At 39.7% G+C, this 14,830-nt stretch overlaps 1 protein-coding gene across 1 annotated transcript in view; it reads left to right on the top strand.

Annotated features, from left to right (window-relative positions):
• Nucleotides 1-14,830, top strand: part of ehbp1l1a (EH domain binding protein 1-like 1a) — a 47,641-nt gene that overhangs the window by 18,766 nt on the left and 14,045 nt on the right. The window contains exons 7-8 of the mRNA XM_046065171.1: nucleotides 1,641-1,700; nucleotides 1,792-1,882. Of these exons, the coding sequence (XP_045921127.1) occupies nucleotides 1,641-1,700; nucleotides 1,792-1,882 (151 nt within the window). The remainder of the gene's footprint in view (nucleotides 1-1,640; nucleotides 1,701-1,791; nucleotides 1,883-14,830) is intronic.

The following is a 14,830-nucleotide window of genomic DNA, read 5'->3' as shown; positions in this document are numbered from 1 at the left end:
CTTCAGGTCATGATATAGTAACACATCAGTGAGCCACATTGTTGCTCTGGGTGACACGTTCCTTCATCCCTCTGAACACACACGCTGTAGTTTATTTTGACTCAATCTCACATACACCGTTCTACTGCACCCCAAATTTTCCATTTCCAATTTCATGGATGAAGTATCCAGCCAATCACTTTACATACAACATGGGAGCAAACAAGGGTCCCAACGTCATGGCTTTCTATGTTTGTGCAGATATTAATAAACAGGCAGCAGAATTCTCTATGTAATAAATGATTAAATTGATAAATGCGAGAGGTGGGGTGAGCATCAGGGCTCTTTCTGTAATGGTCTTGTCACGTCTGAATAAAGCCGCCAGAACAGACTTCTGTGTCTGAATTACACAAAACCATTTCTTAGATGAAGCCAGCTATGTCACATATTCCTTGTCTGAAAGGATCTTGAGAAAACTATGTAATGCTAGTCTTATCCTCAAAATTGGCTCATTTATAGTGTTTTGTTAATAGTTTGTTTTTCTTAGTGCGTAAGAAATGATAATTAATTTAGATTTATTACAAAGGGCTTAACAAAATAATTTTACCACTCTCTTTATATACTTCTATACTAATGTTATGCTGCAGCAGCTTTTGTGTTTAACTGACAGTGTCTGACAATATTCCTTCTTGGTAGTGTTACACAGATGTTACTATGTCTGATTTAGTAAGATGTTGTGACTTTCATGGAAAAGTAAATTATTCAAACATGAGACATGTAGAATTGCCAGCTTTATGTAACAAGGTGCATGTTTGAAAAGAGCTTACTGAAAGAATCTCCTGCTCACTGCCTGTGTTCTTACTTTTCATCCTTGTAACTCCACCTCCTTATTAAGTCTCTAACTGGTGTCCATCCCACGCCTTTATTTTTTATGTACTATAGATGGTTTTTTGGCCTCTGACTCTTCATGTGCTGCTTCTGTTGGTTCTTTTCTACTGCACTACCTGCTCTAACTCTCACCTCTTTTTGAGTTATCCATAGATCTATAGATATGAGCTAAGTGACTGTTACAAGCACCAACACTTGCCTGCAGAACTGATTTTATTGATATTCTGCCTTCCATTCCCTCTTCCCTCTGTCTTCCCCTCCTTTCCTTCATCCCTCTTCCCCATTGTGTTTCCTCTCTGTCAGCTTCGTTCTGTCTGCCCACTGGTCAGTCTTTGGAGCAGAAACCCCAGGGAGGGTCTGGATTTGTTCCTTCCTGGAGACCCCAGGTGACCCCTACAGTAGAGACCCCCTCACCTTCTCCTTTAAGTTCTTCTTCTGCTCTTATGCTCTGTGGGCATCCTCCTCCTTCTTCTGAGCCTCAATTATCCCAAACTGCCATAACCTCCCCCAGTGACCAAGATGCAGGTACAGAATCAAAAATGATCCATGTTGTTCCCTCTTGATTAGAATTAGCATCAAAATTGAGGGACTGAACCTCAGCAACATACTAGCACATGTCTCCCCCTGCTGGCTGTTTTCATTAAAACAGCTACACATGATTCCACACTGGTAAGAATACACACTGGACACGCTGTCCTGCTGTGGTGGCATATGAACATCAGCTTGCAGGTTATTGTATGTATTATCTCTTCTATGCTTTTCTTTCATTTCAGAATTCAAAAGACAGTTGAGCACACTGAGTGAAGAGGATAACCAGTGTACAACAACTACAAGTGAGTGTGAACACAAAATGCAGTGGAGTTGAATAAGGGATACCTACATATAATGACTACATGGCTAATTTTATGTCTGTATGTTGTTCAGCCCCTGATCACCGCCAGAGGCCAGAGCCGTCCAGAGCCTCAGAAAGTAAAAAAGATGCACATTTTGGAATCAAGGTTGTCAAGGCAGCACGGTGAGTAAATATAAAAGGCTGGTTTTTCAGTATTTGGTGTGGTTCGCATGGCTGTAAAGGAATAATCCACCCTCAAGATACTCACCCGCTGTTAGTGTTGATGCCATCAATTTGTGGTTGCAAATGTATTGAATGAGTTGTGAGTAAGATTAGATTTAAGCATGAATGTTTATTTGTGACATTGGAGTAGTAGTAGTAGTTTGCACATAACAACCGAGGATACTCTCATCAGAGAACTCCATTCACTGATAGAATAACAGGCAGGATAGTGACAAACAAAAAGAGCAACTAAAAAGAATTAACAAAACAGAAACAAGATCAACAAAAGACAAAGTTATTAATCAGAAAAGCACTACACTGTTCAGTGAGCCTTGAGAAGGGTTTTAAAAACAACAAATATTGTGTTTCTCTTCAGATATTAAGTTATTGCATTGACAGAACAATTCAGAAATGCACTCAGGGCCTTCACCATTTAGTGCCTGCTGGCAATAACTAAAGTAATCTTTGAAAAATACATGATTGCCCATTTCTTGATATGAAACATCCAGACAATAATTAAATGTTAGACCTAAATTCTTAGTATCCTGTTCGATATTCCAGGTTAAATGTCCCACAGACTGCTGCAGGGACATGAGCACTCGGGGCTGAAAATAGCCTTGCACAGAGTCCAGACAGTGATTTAGGTTAGTTGGATTACTGAGATCAAAGCAGTTACCGGACATATGAGTGTCGTCTGCATGAAAGTGGAAGGATATAGCTTCAGTCAAGAAATGCTTTCAACAACCCCTGTGAAAATGTATAGCTGGTATGTTTAACATAGCTGGTATGTTTCAACAGTGCATAGCATTTAAAAGAACCGTTGAAACTGATGCATGCCGTCTTGTTCTAAATCAGCACTCTATGGAGTACATTTGCACTACATTCTGCAATATACCTATCTATATATATATATACATATATATCTTCACTCCACTTCATTACTATCAAGGCACACGCATGGCACGAGATCTTGTCACACCCCTAATACTTACATTTAGCAAATGAAGGACCCATGCCAAATGAGATCTGCACTGACTGATTATAGAGTTTATAGAGAGATACAGTCCATTAATTTTGAGACAGATTTTTCTATCAAAACCTACACTGGTTTTTGGGATGCACAATATGGATTTTTTTCACTTTTTTTCCACTTATAACTGATAATTACCTGCTTCTCATGGCCAGTAAGCTCACATTTGTGTATTTTATTTTTAACTTTAATTTATTATTATTTGTTTATGCATCCCTGATTATAACACACTTTAATGGCATGATGTATACCTGAAAAGCAGCTGTGTAAAGTGATGAAGTACAAATACGTCATTACTGTACTTAAGTAGGCAACATTTGCAACTTTCACTTTCACTTTGTTACATTTCAAATAACAAGTCAAGTCAAATAACGACTTTTCACTCTGACACAGTTTGCGCGAGACCCTCGTTACTCACAAAAATAAAGAAAAGCATGCAGCGCACAACATTGAAAAAATTCCGTCCAGTTGATACGACAACGGCGAATGCCGTGATAGTAATTAAGTCACTCTCATGCTTTGATTTGCAGCCTCTTTGTGACAGAGTGGTAATATAACTGGTAGAGTGGTGCGATATAATCTAAAAACTGAGGCGCAAACTTTCTCTGTTTGCGACTGTGAGCTGCACTTTATCAGTGGTGCTGAACGTTAACGTGTGTGGATTTGTGGTGAGATTTCTGCTCGATGTGTTTTCAGTTAGTTTCGGGTTCCACCTCCTTGTCTCATGCTAACCTTAGGAGTCTTGTGCTATTTTAGCCTAGCTTTTAAATACTTGTTGCCTTTATATAGCCTACCACATTAAAACATGTTTGCTCAATCAAGCATATTGAAGGGTGCAAATGTAAACTTGCAAATATGAATATAAAAAGGTAAAATTGAGATAACACACTGTGACCTGATCAGTCCAGGGTGCTAATATACAGTCCCAAATGGTTCTGTTTCTGTCAGAAAGAATGAAGTGGATACGACCACATCCGCAGACCAATAACGCAGGCTAATCCCCCGCGCAGTATAGGAAATATCCACTTGTCCTCTCGCAACTTAGTTTTCCTTATTGTGATTCACTGTAATTTCCAATCCTGAATTTAAAATCTGTCTTGAGTGAATTATAAAAAATAGGTTGCTTTTTGTTAGATCAATAGATTTGAATATGTAGCACTTTTTACTTTTGATACTTTAGTACTTTTAAAACCAAGTACTTTTTTACTTTTACTGAGTACTTTTTACTTTTACTTGAGTAGTTTTTTACAGGATGACCTTTACTTTTACTTGAGTAACATTTTTATGTGGCATTTGATTTTGCTGTTTTCACATCTGTCTATTTCCTGTCAATATGGCTGGCATGCTATTTAGTTATAGGATGCCTTTTATTAAAACATGTTTAACTTTTCATAAAGTCGATGCGCTCGTCAAGTGAGAGAGCTCATGTAGATGAGCAAGAGAGAGGGAGTGTGCAAAAAAATAGAAAAAAAAATAGAATAAAAATAAAATCATTCTTCATCAAAGGCCAAGTGGCCTTGCCTTGAAAATTAAGAAATTCCAAGTTTGCTGACTACAGATACAGAAATGTAATATAGATATCAAAAATCTTTATAACCACTGTTGAGCAGCTTCTATTGCTTTTAATCTATTGGTGATGTTTTAAGCACTGAAAAACATTTGTTATCACTCTGCTTGTTCAGCTGTGTGTGAAATTGCTTAGCATATGGGATTTTATAAAGGATTCTTTTTGCCTTGGAATTTACACAAAAGCAACAAGTCATTTGGATGTAGCAAGTGCCTGAGGTACCAGTGTTCAATGAATTCTTTTCAAATGCTGCTGCTGCTTGGCCTGGTCATTTTCTCCATGATTTATAACAAAACACTTGTTTGCTTGGTGACAGTCTGGTTTGAATCTCTTGTTATACAGTTTTGCCATGTATCATTTTTGTAGTTTCACATCACATTGCTCATTTGCTTGTGGGCTGTTCTGTGGAAATCTGTGAATATGGCCTGGATATGGACTGCATTACTGCGATGGAGACTTTCCTTACATCATAACGTCATAACTCTGATCTTCATTTGTTTGTCCCTCAGACCTGAGAGCATGGCCTCACTTCTGCCCCTTAGCTCGAGAACACCCATATCCCCAGGGCTAAAATATTTTGAGATGCCAAAAACACAGATGGATCAGACAGAATCAAGGCCAACAAGGACATTCCCTAACGTCCAGCCAGCACTTATTCCCTTCAATTCTGCACCTAAGCAAAACCCTCATTTTCAAGATCATACATCTGCTTCAGTTAAGGACATTCTGGTTAATCCAAGAAGTCACTTGTCCAAGATGTCCATTCAGTTAGGGAATCCAATAGCCCAACCAGAGGCCGATCGAATTACACCCCTTTCTCCCGACCCACAACCTACTTCCATATTACTCCAGGAGCCTTTGTTGCACTTGCCTCAAATTTCTGCAACCTCTGACACAAAACCGATTGGAAGGATAGGAGTGGCCCAGAATAAAGAAGTTAGAACTATGGATTTGGGGTAAGTGTAGTGTGGCGCTCTGTCAGGTAAATTACCATTCTATAGTCTTGAAAATACATTTAAGAACAATGATAACATTTGCGATGCAAAGCAAATACATGATTAAAGAGAAATACTGTCTATTTCGCAACATTTTTAACAGCTTTCTAAATCACTTCAGTGTTCTGACATCAACCTTTGGTGTACTCTATTCCTTCAGAAATGAGAACACTGCGGCCTCAGTGTCATCTTGTCTCATAGACGCCAATTCTGCTTTCTCTCCAATTGTGATGAACAAAACACCTACAACTGAGTCTCAAGAATGGTCCGTTGCAAAAATCTCAAAGTTGGAAAAGCCACAAAGAGACACTCAAAAAATCAGCCCTGCTGTTCCAATACTCATTAGAGATAAAACAATATGCAACACGACTGCTTCGGACCAAGTCACTTCAAGATTGGACTCTCATTCTGGGTTTTTCTCAGCACAGCAGGCCACAACAACCAGTTTATCAAGGCAGAGAGAAGAATCTAAAGTGAAGGTTGTATCATCTTCCACAAAAAGCTTTGTGGATAGTTTGGACCCAGAACATTGTATGGGGAAAGGGAAAACTGAAAGTTTGAGTTGGGCTATGACGAAGAGACCACTGTGTGAAAGTGATAGGAGAGTTACACATGACCTTTTGTTACCAAGCTCTGCAGTCAGTATAGATGAAAACTGTGTGTACATATCTAAGGTGGAACTTGGTCCATTATGTCCAAGAGAGAGTTCTATTTTTCATTTACAATCTGCTTTACAGCCTGAAGCTCAGATTGAAGGAGCAGTGGGGGTGCCAAGTATGATTAAGTTATCAATTTGCCCACAGTATTCCAAGATTCCTGGCATGCCATCTTTACATCAGTCAAAAGTTATAGCTTGGCCTAATGATAAGAGGTTATTGTTTCAGAAGTTGACCCACAACAGATCACCAGTACTCAAGTATTCAGATTATGTTAGTTCTGTTTATAATGGTAGTGCAGGAATTGCAAAAATGGTGGACTTAAAACCATCCTGCTCCAGGTCTGCCGGTATTCCTGGATTCCCATCTGCTTTGACATGTGAGCCAAATATGACTCACCTTTTACCTACATGTCCCAGAATTTGCAGGATTCCAGGATTAGCTTCTGCTGGATCAATGTCTCGATATGAAAAGAGTGTTTGGGACAGGTGTTCACTGTGGAAGAAACAGATGCAGATAAAAGAAGCATTTTTTTCACACACGTCTTGTGTTCAGGAACTAGCTGTCAGCGATACAAGTATGATTAAAGTTATGGTGGCTATGTTGCCAACATGTTCTAGAAAGGCTAGTGTCTCAGGGTTTCCTTCAGCGCCATTGCTGAGGGCTTCAAAAAAGCCAAGTATGGCCAGTCTTCTCCCTACATGCCCCAAACAGACTTCTGGTATGCCATTTAGACAAAGAGTAATGGAATATAATGACAGCTTGCATAATTTGAGGGAAAACATTTTAGAGAGACCATTGAAAAGTAATATTCTGGTTCAGGAAAAGTCACATGAAAATAATGAACATGTTGGACATATTTTACCATCTTGTCCCATTAAGGCAACCATTCGTAGTTTTCCTTCTGTGCCACAAAAAGACCCCAGTGTGCCTGGTGTTTCATTTGCACCAAGCCAAGATCCCAGCATGGCAGATTTTTTGCCTACTTGCCCAAGACAAACCAGAGTCGTTGGTTTACCATCTAAGCAGCCAGTTACTGCTCAGTGTGAAGATTTGGACATAGACAGGCATATTTTGATGGAGAAGTCCTTGAGAAAAAGTGAAGTCTTGATTCAAGATATTTCCCATGGAGCTGCTCAAGATCTGGACATAAGACAAATGATCAGTTCTGTGACAATGTTGCCCTCATGTCCCTTGAGAACTTGCCTTGTGGGAATCCCCACAGGACCCCAGGAGCTGTTACAGAGTATTGTTAGTATTGTACCTATATGCCCCAAACAGACCCAGACTCCTGGTTTGGCATGTCGAGATCAAACCAATTCAGAGAACAAAGATTGGCATGCCTTGAGGCAATTAATTAACAAAAGTCCAGAGAAGAAAACGCAAGATTACATTGTTCAGTGGATGCCTGAAGACAGAGAAATCCTTAAAGATATGGTAGATATGTTGATAAGTTGCCCACAAGAAAACAAAGTTTTTGGTTTACCATCTGCTCCAAGACAAGAACCCAGTATAGTTAATGCAATGCCCTCATGCCCCAGACATAGTGGAGTCCCTGGTTTGCCTTCAAAGGCTGGACAAAATCTTTGTTTGTCCAGCTGCAAAGAATGGTTTGCTTATAAAAGTTGGGAGTGGGAGAGTGCATTTATTAAAAGGGAAGTGCAGATTCTAAATGCAGTTTCATGTTTTGACCAAAACACAGCTGAAAGTATGATTGCAATATTTACTTCCTGTCCCGAGAATGCTAGCGTACCTGGGTTTTCCTCTGCTCTGACACAGACGTTAGCTGATGGCCAAACTATGGTGAATTTATTGCCTGGTTGTACAAAGGATTCCAGAGTTCCCGGAATGCCACTTAGAGACACCGCCAAACAATTAGAGTGGTTAATGGAAAGAAATGTGTTGCTTCTTCCTAGGGAGAAGTCTGCAGTTGTTTTACATTCACAGGATGCTAATATGTTATATATTGATTGTGATATCGTCACAAATATGGTATCGATATTGCCCTCTTGCTCTCGGACAACGTGTTTACCAGGCTTTCCATCAGTACCATGCAAGGTGTTGGTAGATATACCAAGTATTATAAATTTGCTGCCTACTTGTCCAAGACGTTCCACAGTTTGTGGAATACCCTCTAGATTCTACAGTGAGTCTGATCAAGCAGAGTGGAGTGTAGACAAAAGGACAATATGGGAAAAGCTATCAATAAACCCAGAAAGACTATCTGTAATACATGACCATAACATGTATTTTAGAGAAAAGGCAGTGGTGAGAATTATGTTATCAATGTTGCCACCTTGTCCCAAACACTCATATATTGCTGGAATTCCCTCTAAGGTTGGAGACAGACCAGTAGAAGCTTTGATGGAAAATGCTCCTAGCATGTTAAAATCCTTAACCACTTTCCCAAACCATTGTAAAATTCTAGGTCTACCTGCAAAGAATAGTGCAAATGAATATGATGGTTGGTATGTGGACAGGGATGCAATTTGGGAAAAGCCTTTTAATAGAAGGTATGGAGTTGCTCACCAAGATTTAACAGTTAAGGAAATGGTATATAGGGACACAGAATTAATGTTGAGTATGCTTCAATCATGTCCACGACAAGTCCTGAACCCTGGATTTCCATCCACTCAACAACCCAAAGCTGTTGTTGAAAAAAATCCAGACATGGCACAGTTGCTGCCATGTTGCCCAAGACAGTCAAGTATTGTAGGTTTTCCCACAAGAGTGTCAAGTATTTCTGATTCAAAAGGAGGGGGCTGGCCTCTGATGATGATAAACATGCAAGGCTGCGATCCATTTTACAAAAAGTATGATTCTCCTCACAAAGATATAATGAAGACAATACTTTCTCTTGAACCTTCTTGTCTAAACATTGCTCTTAGTTCTGGCTTCACAGCAGATCCACTAGAAGACGTAGACAGCCTTCTAAACATGGTAAATATTATGCCATCTTGCCCAAAGAAAGCTTCTTTTCTCGGGATACCATCATCACATGTGCACCATTCAGGACAGGGGTGGCCAGTTATAATACCACTGTTGGTGAATTCACGAACAAGAATAATTGGAAAGGAAAGAGAAAACTTGATGAGTCAACCGCTGTTACTGGAAAAGCGTTCCTTTTGTAAGGTTTCTGTCAGAGAGCGATCCATGCAGTTTATATTCCCTAGCCAAGATGTACTAGACGATGTACAACAAAGAATGACAATTACTTCATCATCCTGTCCTGTTGAGGCCATTGTCAAAGACTTACCATCATCAAATTCTGATATTCAAGTGGAGAAGCCATCCTCTAGAGTTAATGGAATTGAGATGTTATGTGATGCGGCCAGTCCAGCAAGACTTGATCTTGACACAAAGAAAACAAATTCTGATGTGTGCTCACCTTTGGAGAGGCATAAAAACGAACAGGGCTTTTGGATACCGATTGAGGTCGAAGAAATTGCCGTTCTAGACAAAGGGTGAGTTTCAGTGTTGTTGTTGGAGTTATCTCTGTGATGTTTGGGGTTAGTTTTTGAAACACGTACTTTTCAATTCTGTTTTCAGAAACGTTCTTTGCAGAATGTGGCACTCCATTCCTGAAATGTCACAATGATGATAATGATTAATGCGTTTGCTTTATCTCAACACCATGTTATTGACTCATTTATGGCAAAATTTGCATTTGCTGTGTGTGTCATACATTGTGTAGCTTGGAGTTATTCTGTGGTTCCCAGATTTTTCCCCCCTCTCTTGTTACTTGTCATTGTTGCAGCGCCAGGTGTCAAAAGCATACTCAAGAAACACAGATATCATTACATGAGAAGGGAGATACTGTTGGCAAAGACGCAGAGACTGGTGTCACTTTGGAGGGTTGTGTTGTCATGCCCGTAGAGTCAGCGGACGTCATTACTACACATTATGACACTGTGGATCAAGAGTTTGTTAGATACTCTGGTAATGGGTAAGTGTGAGAGAGGCTGATACCTGTGCTCGGTTTGTGTGTTGCATGATTTTATTTTTTTATTTCCTCTTGAGGTATGCTTAATTTCTTGCTGTTCATAGTCAGATTGTAGTGCTAGCTATTCTAGGCAAAATGGGCTTCCAAAACAAAGAGATAGAGATAGAGAAATAAAAAGCAACAAAGAACCCTCAAATCTGTGTTTAGGAGTCAGGCAACAGCAGAAACACTAATTATTAAAGAAATATTTGAGAGATTTGATGAATAACTTTATAATAATATGAAACATTTTTGAGGTTATTAACCCTCACTCTGACCCGTAGTTTTTGGACACTTAATATCGTCAAACTAAAAAAGTATATTCAATTAGCCCTTACAGATGGGCTACATCTCAGAAATTGGCCCGTTCATTTAATTAAGATCTCCTCCCTAAATCACTGAGACTGCAATGCTTGCCTCCCCTCGGGCTCGCTGTATACGTGTTATGCTGTTGTGTTAAGAATAACTTAATTTCAACTGCAAGAGCAGTGGAACAAGTCAGGATGAAATCTATAAATATTTTATCAAGTGGTGTGTATTAATAGTTCTCATTAACACTGAGTATAAATGTGGTGTGTAGTCCACATATATAGGGTAACATTGAGTTAACTTTGAAGATAACCCGCTTGGAGCAGTTTAGAGATACAGCGTAAATTGCCATGACAACAGACCTCGGGTAAAACCTATCCACCTTTCGTAGTACGGGTTAATCAGGAAGTTACACCCAATGTGACAAAGTTACGCTTCGTAGTACAGGCCACTGTACCACAAAGCAGGATTTGAGCTCAGCAAGAAAACTTTGGGGTTAACCCTGGGTTTCAGTACCGTACGGTTCATTTCTTATCGGTTCTGATTGCTTATGCTGAACAGCTAACCTGCTCCAGAGCAGATTTTTGAAGCTACGAGATTTTCTGAAAAGTGAGTTGGAACGACCACTTATTGAATGCCCATGGCTATTAATGTATAAACTCCGACACATAGCCTAGCTGAAAGAATAAGGCTAAAGTTGTCATACACTCCATAAGAACACATTAAATCAACACATTCATATTATAGGCTACGCCTGTTTACTTAGGTATTCACACTGTTGGCTTCCTGCATGTGTTAGCTGCAGCACTGTTACTTAGACTAGGCCTATGTCCATTTGTCTTACATTACAGTTTGCTCTTCGTATGTAAAATATGATGCTCTGCTGCCAGCAGTCTTGTTTGCGATTGGTCATCTGCTGCTAACACTGCCTCTTTTATGTGAACGCGTTTATAGCTGGATTGGGAAACCCTGTGTTGACGTACCGAGTTGATAACCAGCTTTGTGTGACTGCTTATTCCGATCGCCATTGTTAGGGTTAGGAAAGCCACATGACAAAAAGATATCCTGGGTTTGTTGAACTTGCTTCGTGGTACAGGTCCCACAAAGAGGGAACAAATGGGAAACAGAAAAAACATCTGAAGTCATGGATAGTGACAAGTGTTGTGATTGTCTGCAAGAAGCTGTCATAAACTGACTAGTTTATCCAGTGCTAAGCCACATTTTTACGATGCACTTTTTAGATCTTGGTTGTTTTTACCTATATATTGTTACCGATGAAGGTTAATGATGAAGCACTTTAATTTATCAGAGAAACAAGCTCAGCAAACGTTAACAGCAGATATGGCTCAGCGTCCGTTGGAGAAACAAAGATTTTTAGTATGAAACTGCTTTGGGGAGGAGGAGACCTCTGTGGATGATTCGGCTCTTGGTGAAAACCTTCTGAACTTATAGAAGTTATCAGAGATACAATCTGAGCAAATGTCATCAGCAAGCTCAGCTCACAGCCCCCCTGGAAAAATCCTTTGTCTCCTCATAGCATCAGAGAAACAGTGATTTTTAAACGTGACACTGTTTTATTCAGTGTTTTTACCAGTTTTATTCACCTGGTCCTTTTGTTTTGAAGAGGAGGAGACCGCTGTAGTTAATTCGATTAACACTGAAGGAATCTTAACCGGGTGAAGCTGACTGCAATGAAGGCAACAGTGGTAAACAACTCCAGTGATCCCATGCTACTAGCTAATAAGGATACATCCCCTCCACCCCTACCCTGCCACATTCTGTGGGAAACACTGGTTCAGTACTTCTTCAGTGCTTTCATATATATGTTGTACGAATCTGAGTATTAGATGAATATAGTAAATACTTTTGTAGAACAATTTAAAGTATTTCTATCGCCCAACACTAATATCGCTGGTGTTAGCTACTACAGTAGTTGTAGAATTAACCTAAGGAAATGCTGTGGCATGATGTTTTGTTTGCAGGAGTGAGGCTTTGTACCTCTGTAGTAATTGTTTTAATACAAGCTGGAGCAAATTTGGAGTGAATAGCATTTTGAAATTGCATGCATGAGAGTAAAATACCTATTTTAAAATGATAACAAGTAGTAATATGCAGTTTTATTATCAACTTTGCAATCATATGTAAATTAGTTGGAATTCTACTGTTTAGCACAGATTGACTGAGGTACGCTGTACCATACATGCATTGTATTGTGAAAAAAATATGTAGATTTACAGTGTTGGTAATGGGAATGCTCTTATTCATTATTATTGTTCTTTGCAACTTTCAACAGTAAACTTATTGCATTGTATGTACCTTCTCTTTAGACATGAAAACAAGGTTTCACTACAGCCATCATCCCCAATTGTTATTGGTGCAGCAGAACTCCCATCCCAAACCCAAATAAATAATGCTGAGCTACAGTTGGAGAAACATCGTACGAACAGGACCATACAATGGGAGGAGCTACCAAAGGCAACTACAGTAAAATTACCTACAGACAAGACCATACTATGGGAGGAGCTACCAAAAGTGACTGCAGGGGTAACTAGAAACGCATCAGAGGAAGAAATGGAAATAACAAAAGAAATGGTCAGTATTGTTCCATCGTTCAGTGGTGCTGCCATGATCACAAATCTACCTTCCATGAAATTAGACACTGATGATGAAATTAAGACAGACACAGAAGATGGGATGGGGGATCTGCTGCCAATATTCCCAACAGTTAGCAGCATATTTGAATTAACTGCTAATGATAAACAATCAAATGAAGGCCTACTAGACAGCAAGTGTACTTCGGATAAACCATCAAAGGACAATGGAACTATAACCACTGAGGGCGCACTTACTTTAAAAGGACATGCTGATCTCATAGAACAAATGGCGGATAAAAAGTCTCCCTGCCCTTGTGCACAATCTGTGCCATATTATGTGAAGCCTGAACTTATGTACAAACAGTCTACTTTCTTGGACACCTGTCCCAGTATGACAAACATTGCTGGCATACCGTCCAAATTTCCCGTAAAAGAAGGAAAACACTGGCTTATAGATCAAAAGCCAGTCTGGGAGAAACAGTCAAAAATGAAGGACATATCTCCACACTATGCATCAAAGGATGATGAAAAGAACAACAAAGAAATGGTTTTACTGGGACCGTCTTGCCCCAGAGAAGCCAGAAATCCAGGGTTTCCATCTGTACAACAACATAGTTTAGTTTTTTATGGACCAAATATGGTAGATATTTATCCTAGTTGTCCAAGTGTATCCAATATACCAGGTTCACTATCTATCAGTGAAGACAGTAACAGATCATGGGTATCTCAACAGGAACTACTTCTGGAGAAGAAAATGAAAACTGAATTTGTTGTCACGACAATGTCACCAAAAGACAAGGATGAAATTAAACTAATGGGAGCTTTGGTACCAACTTGCCCAAAACATTCTTGCATACACGGAATGCCTTCAATGCCACAACCTACTATAACACACGATGGATCAGATATGATGAGCCTTATAAGCTCCTGCCCCAAAACATCTTGTATGGAAGGTATTCCATCATTAATGGAACATTTAAGCAAAAGCTGGGCTACCGATGACAAACCCTTAGAGGTAACTCTGCCAAAAATTGGCACAATCATGATTGAAGATATACCTCACAATGATGATATGAAGGCCATGTCAGCTTTAGTCCCAACATGTCCAAAAGAAGCTTGCATCCCTGGATTTCCATCTGCTCTGGAACCTACTGTAATCTATGATGGGTTTAGTAGGGTCAGTCTCCTTCCATCTTGTCCGGCTGCCTCCACTATGGCTGGCTTTCCTTCGATGCAGAAAGAAGATAGCAAAGACTGGAACACTGTTCATCAGGCATTATGGGAGAAGCAAATGAAAAAGGAGCCTGTATTACTAATTGAGAACAATAAAATGGACAAATACATGAAGGGAGTTGTTTCCCTTGTACAGAGTTGCCCAAGAGAATCACTCATCTCTGGTTTTCCCTCTGCACCTAAACCCAGAGTGATTATTGTTGTTGATATGCCAAATATGGTCAGTCTTGCAACCTCTTGCTCAAAAGTATCACAGATACCAGGATTTCCATCATTTTCAGAAGAGTGGAAAATGAGCAGGGAGCCATTGTTTGAACCAATAATGAAAGAAAAGCAGGTGCCACTGATTGACAGGTGTGAAAGAGATAAGACAGCAATGAAAGCAATGGTTTCCCTTGTACCTTCCTGTCCAAAAGTGGCACTGATGTCGGAATTTCCTTCTCATCCAAATCCCCGAACTGTGCATTGTGCACAAAATATGATCAGCCTGTTAACATTGTGCTCCCAAGTTTCGAAAATACCTGGATTCCCATCAGTTGATGG

Source organism: Micropterus dolomieu, linkage group LG12 (genome assembly GCF_021292245.1).
Source record: "Micropterus dolomieu isolate WLL.071019.BEF.003 ecotype Adirondacks linkage group LG12, ASM2129224v1, whole genome shotgun sequence".
In the NCBI taxonomy this organism is placed as follows: domain Eukaryota; kingdom Metazoa; phylum Chordata; class Actinopteri; order Centrarchiformes; family Centrarchidae; genus Micropterus; species Micropterus dolomieu.
Note: the sequence above shows the minus strand (reverse complement) of the source record. Positions and strands in the feature narration are given on the sequence as shown.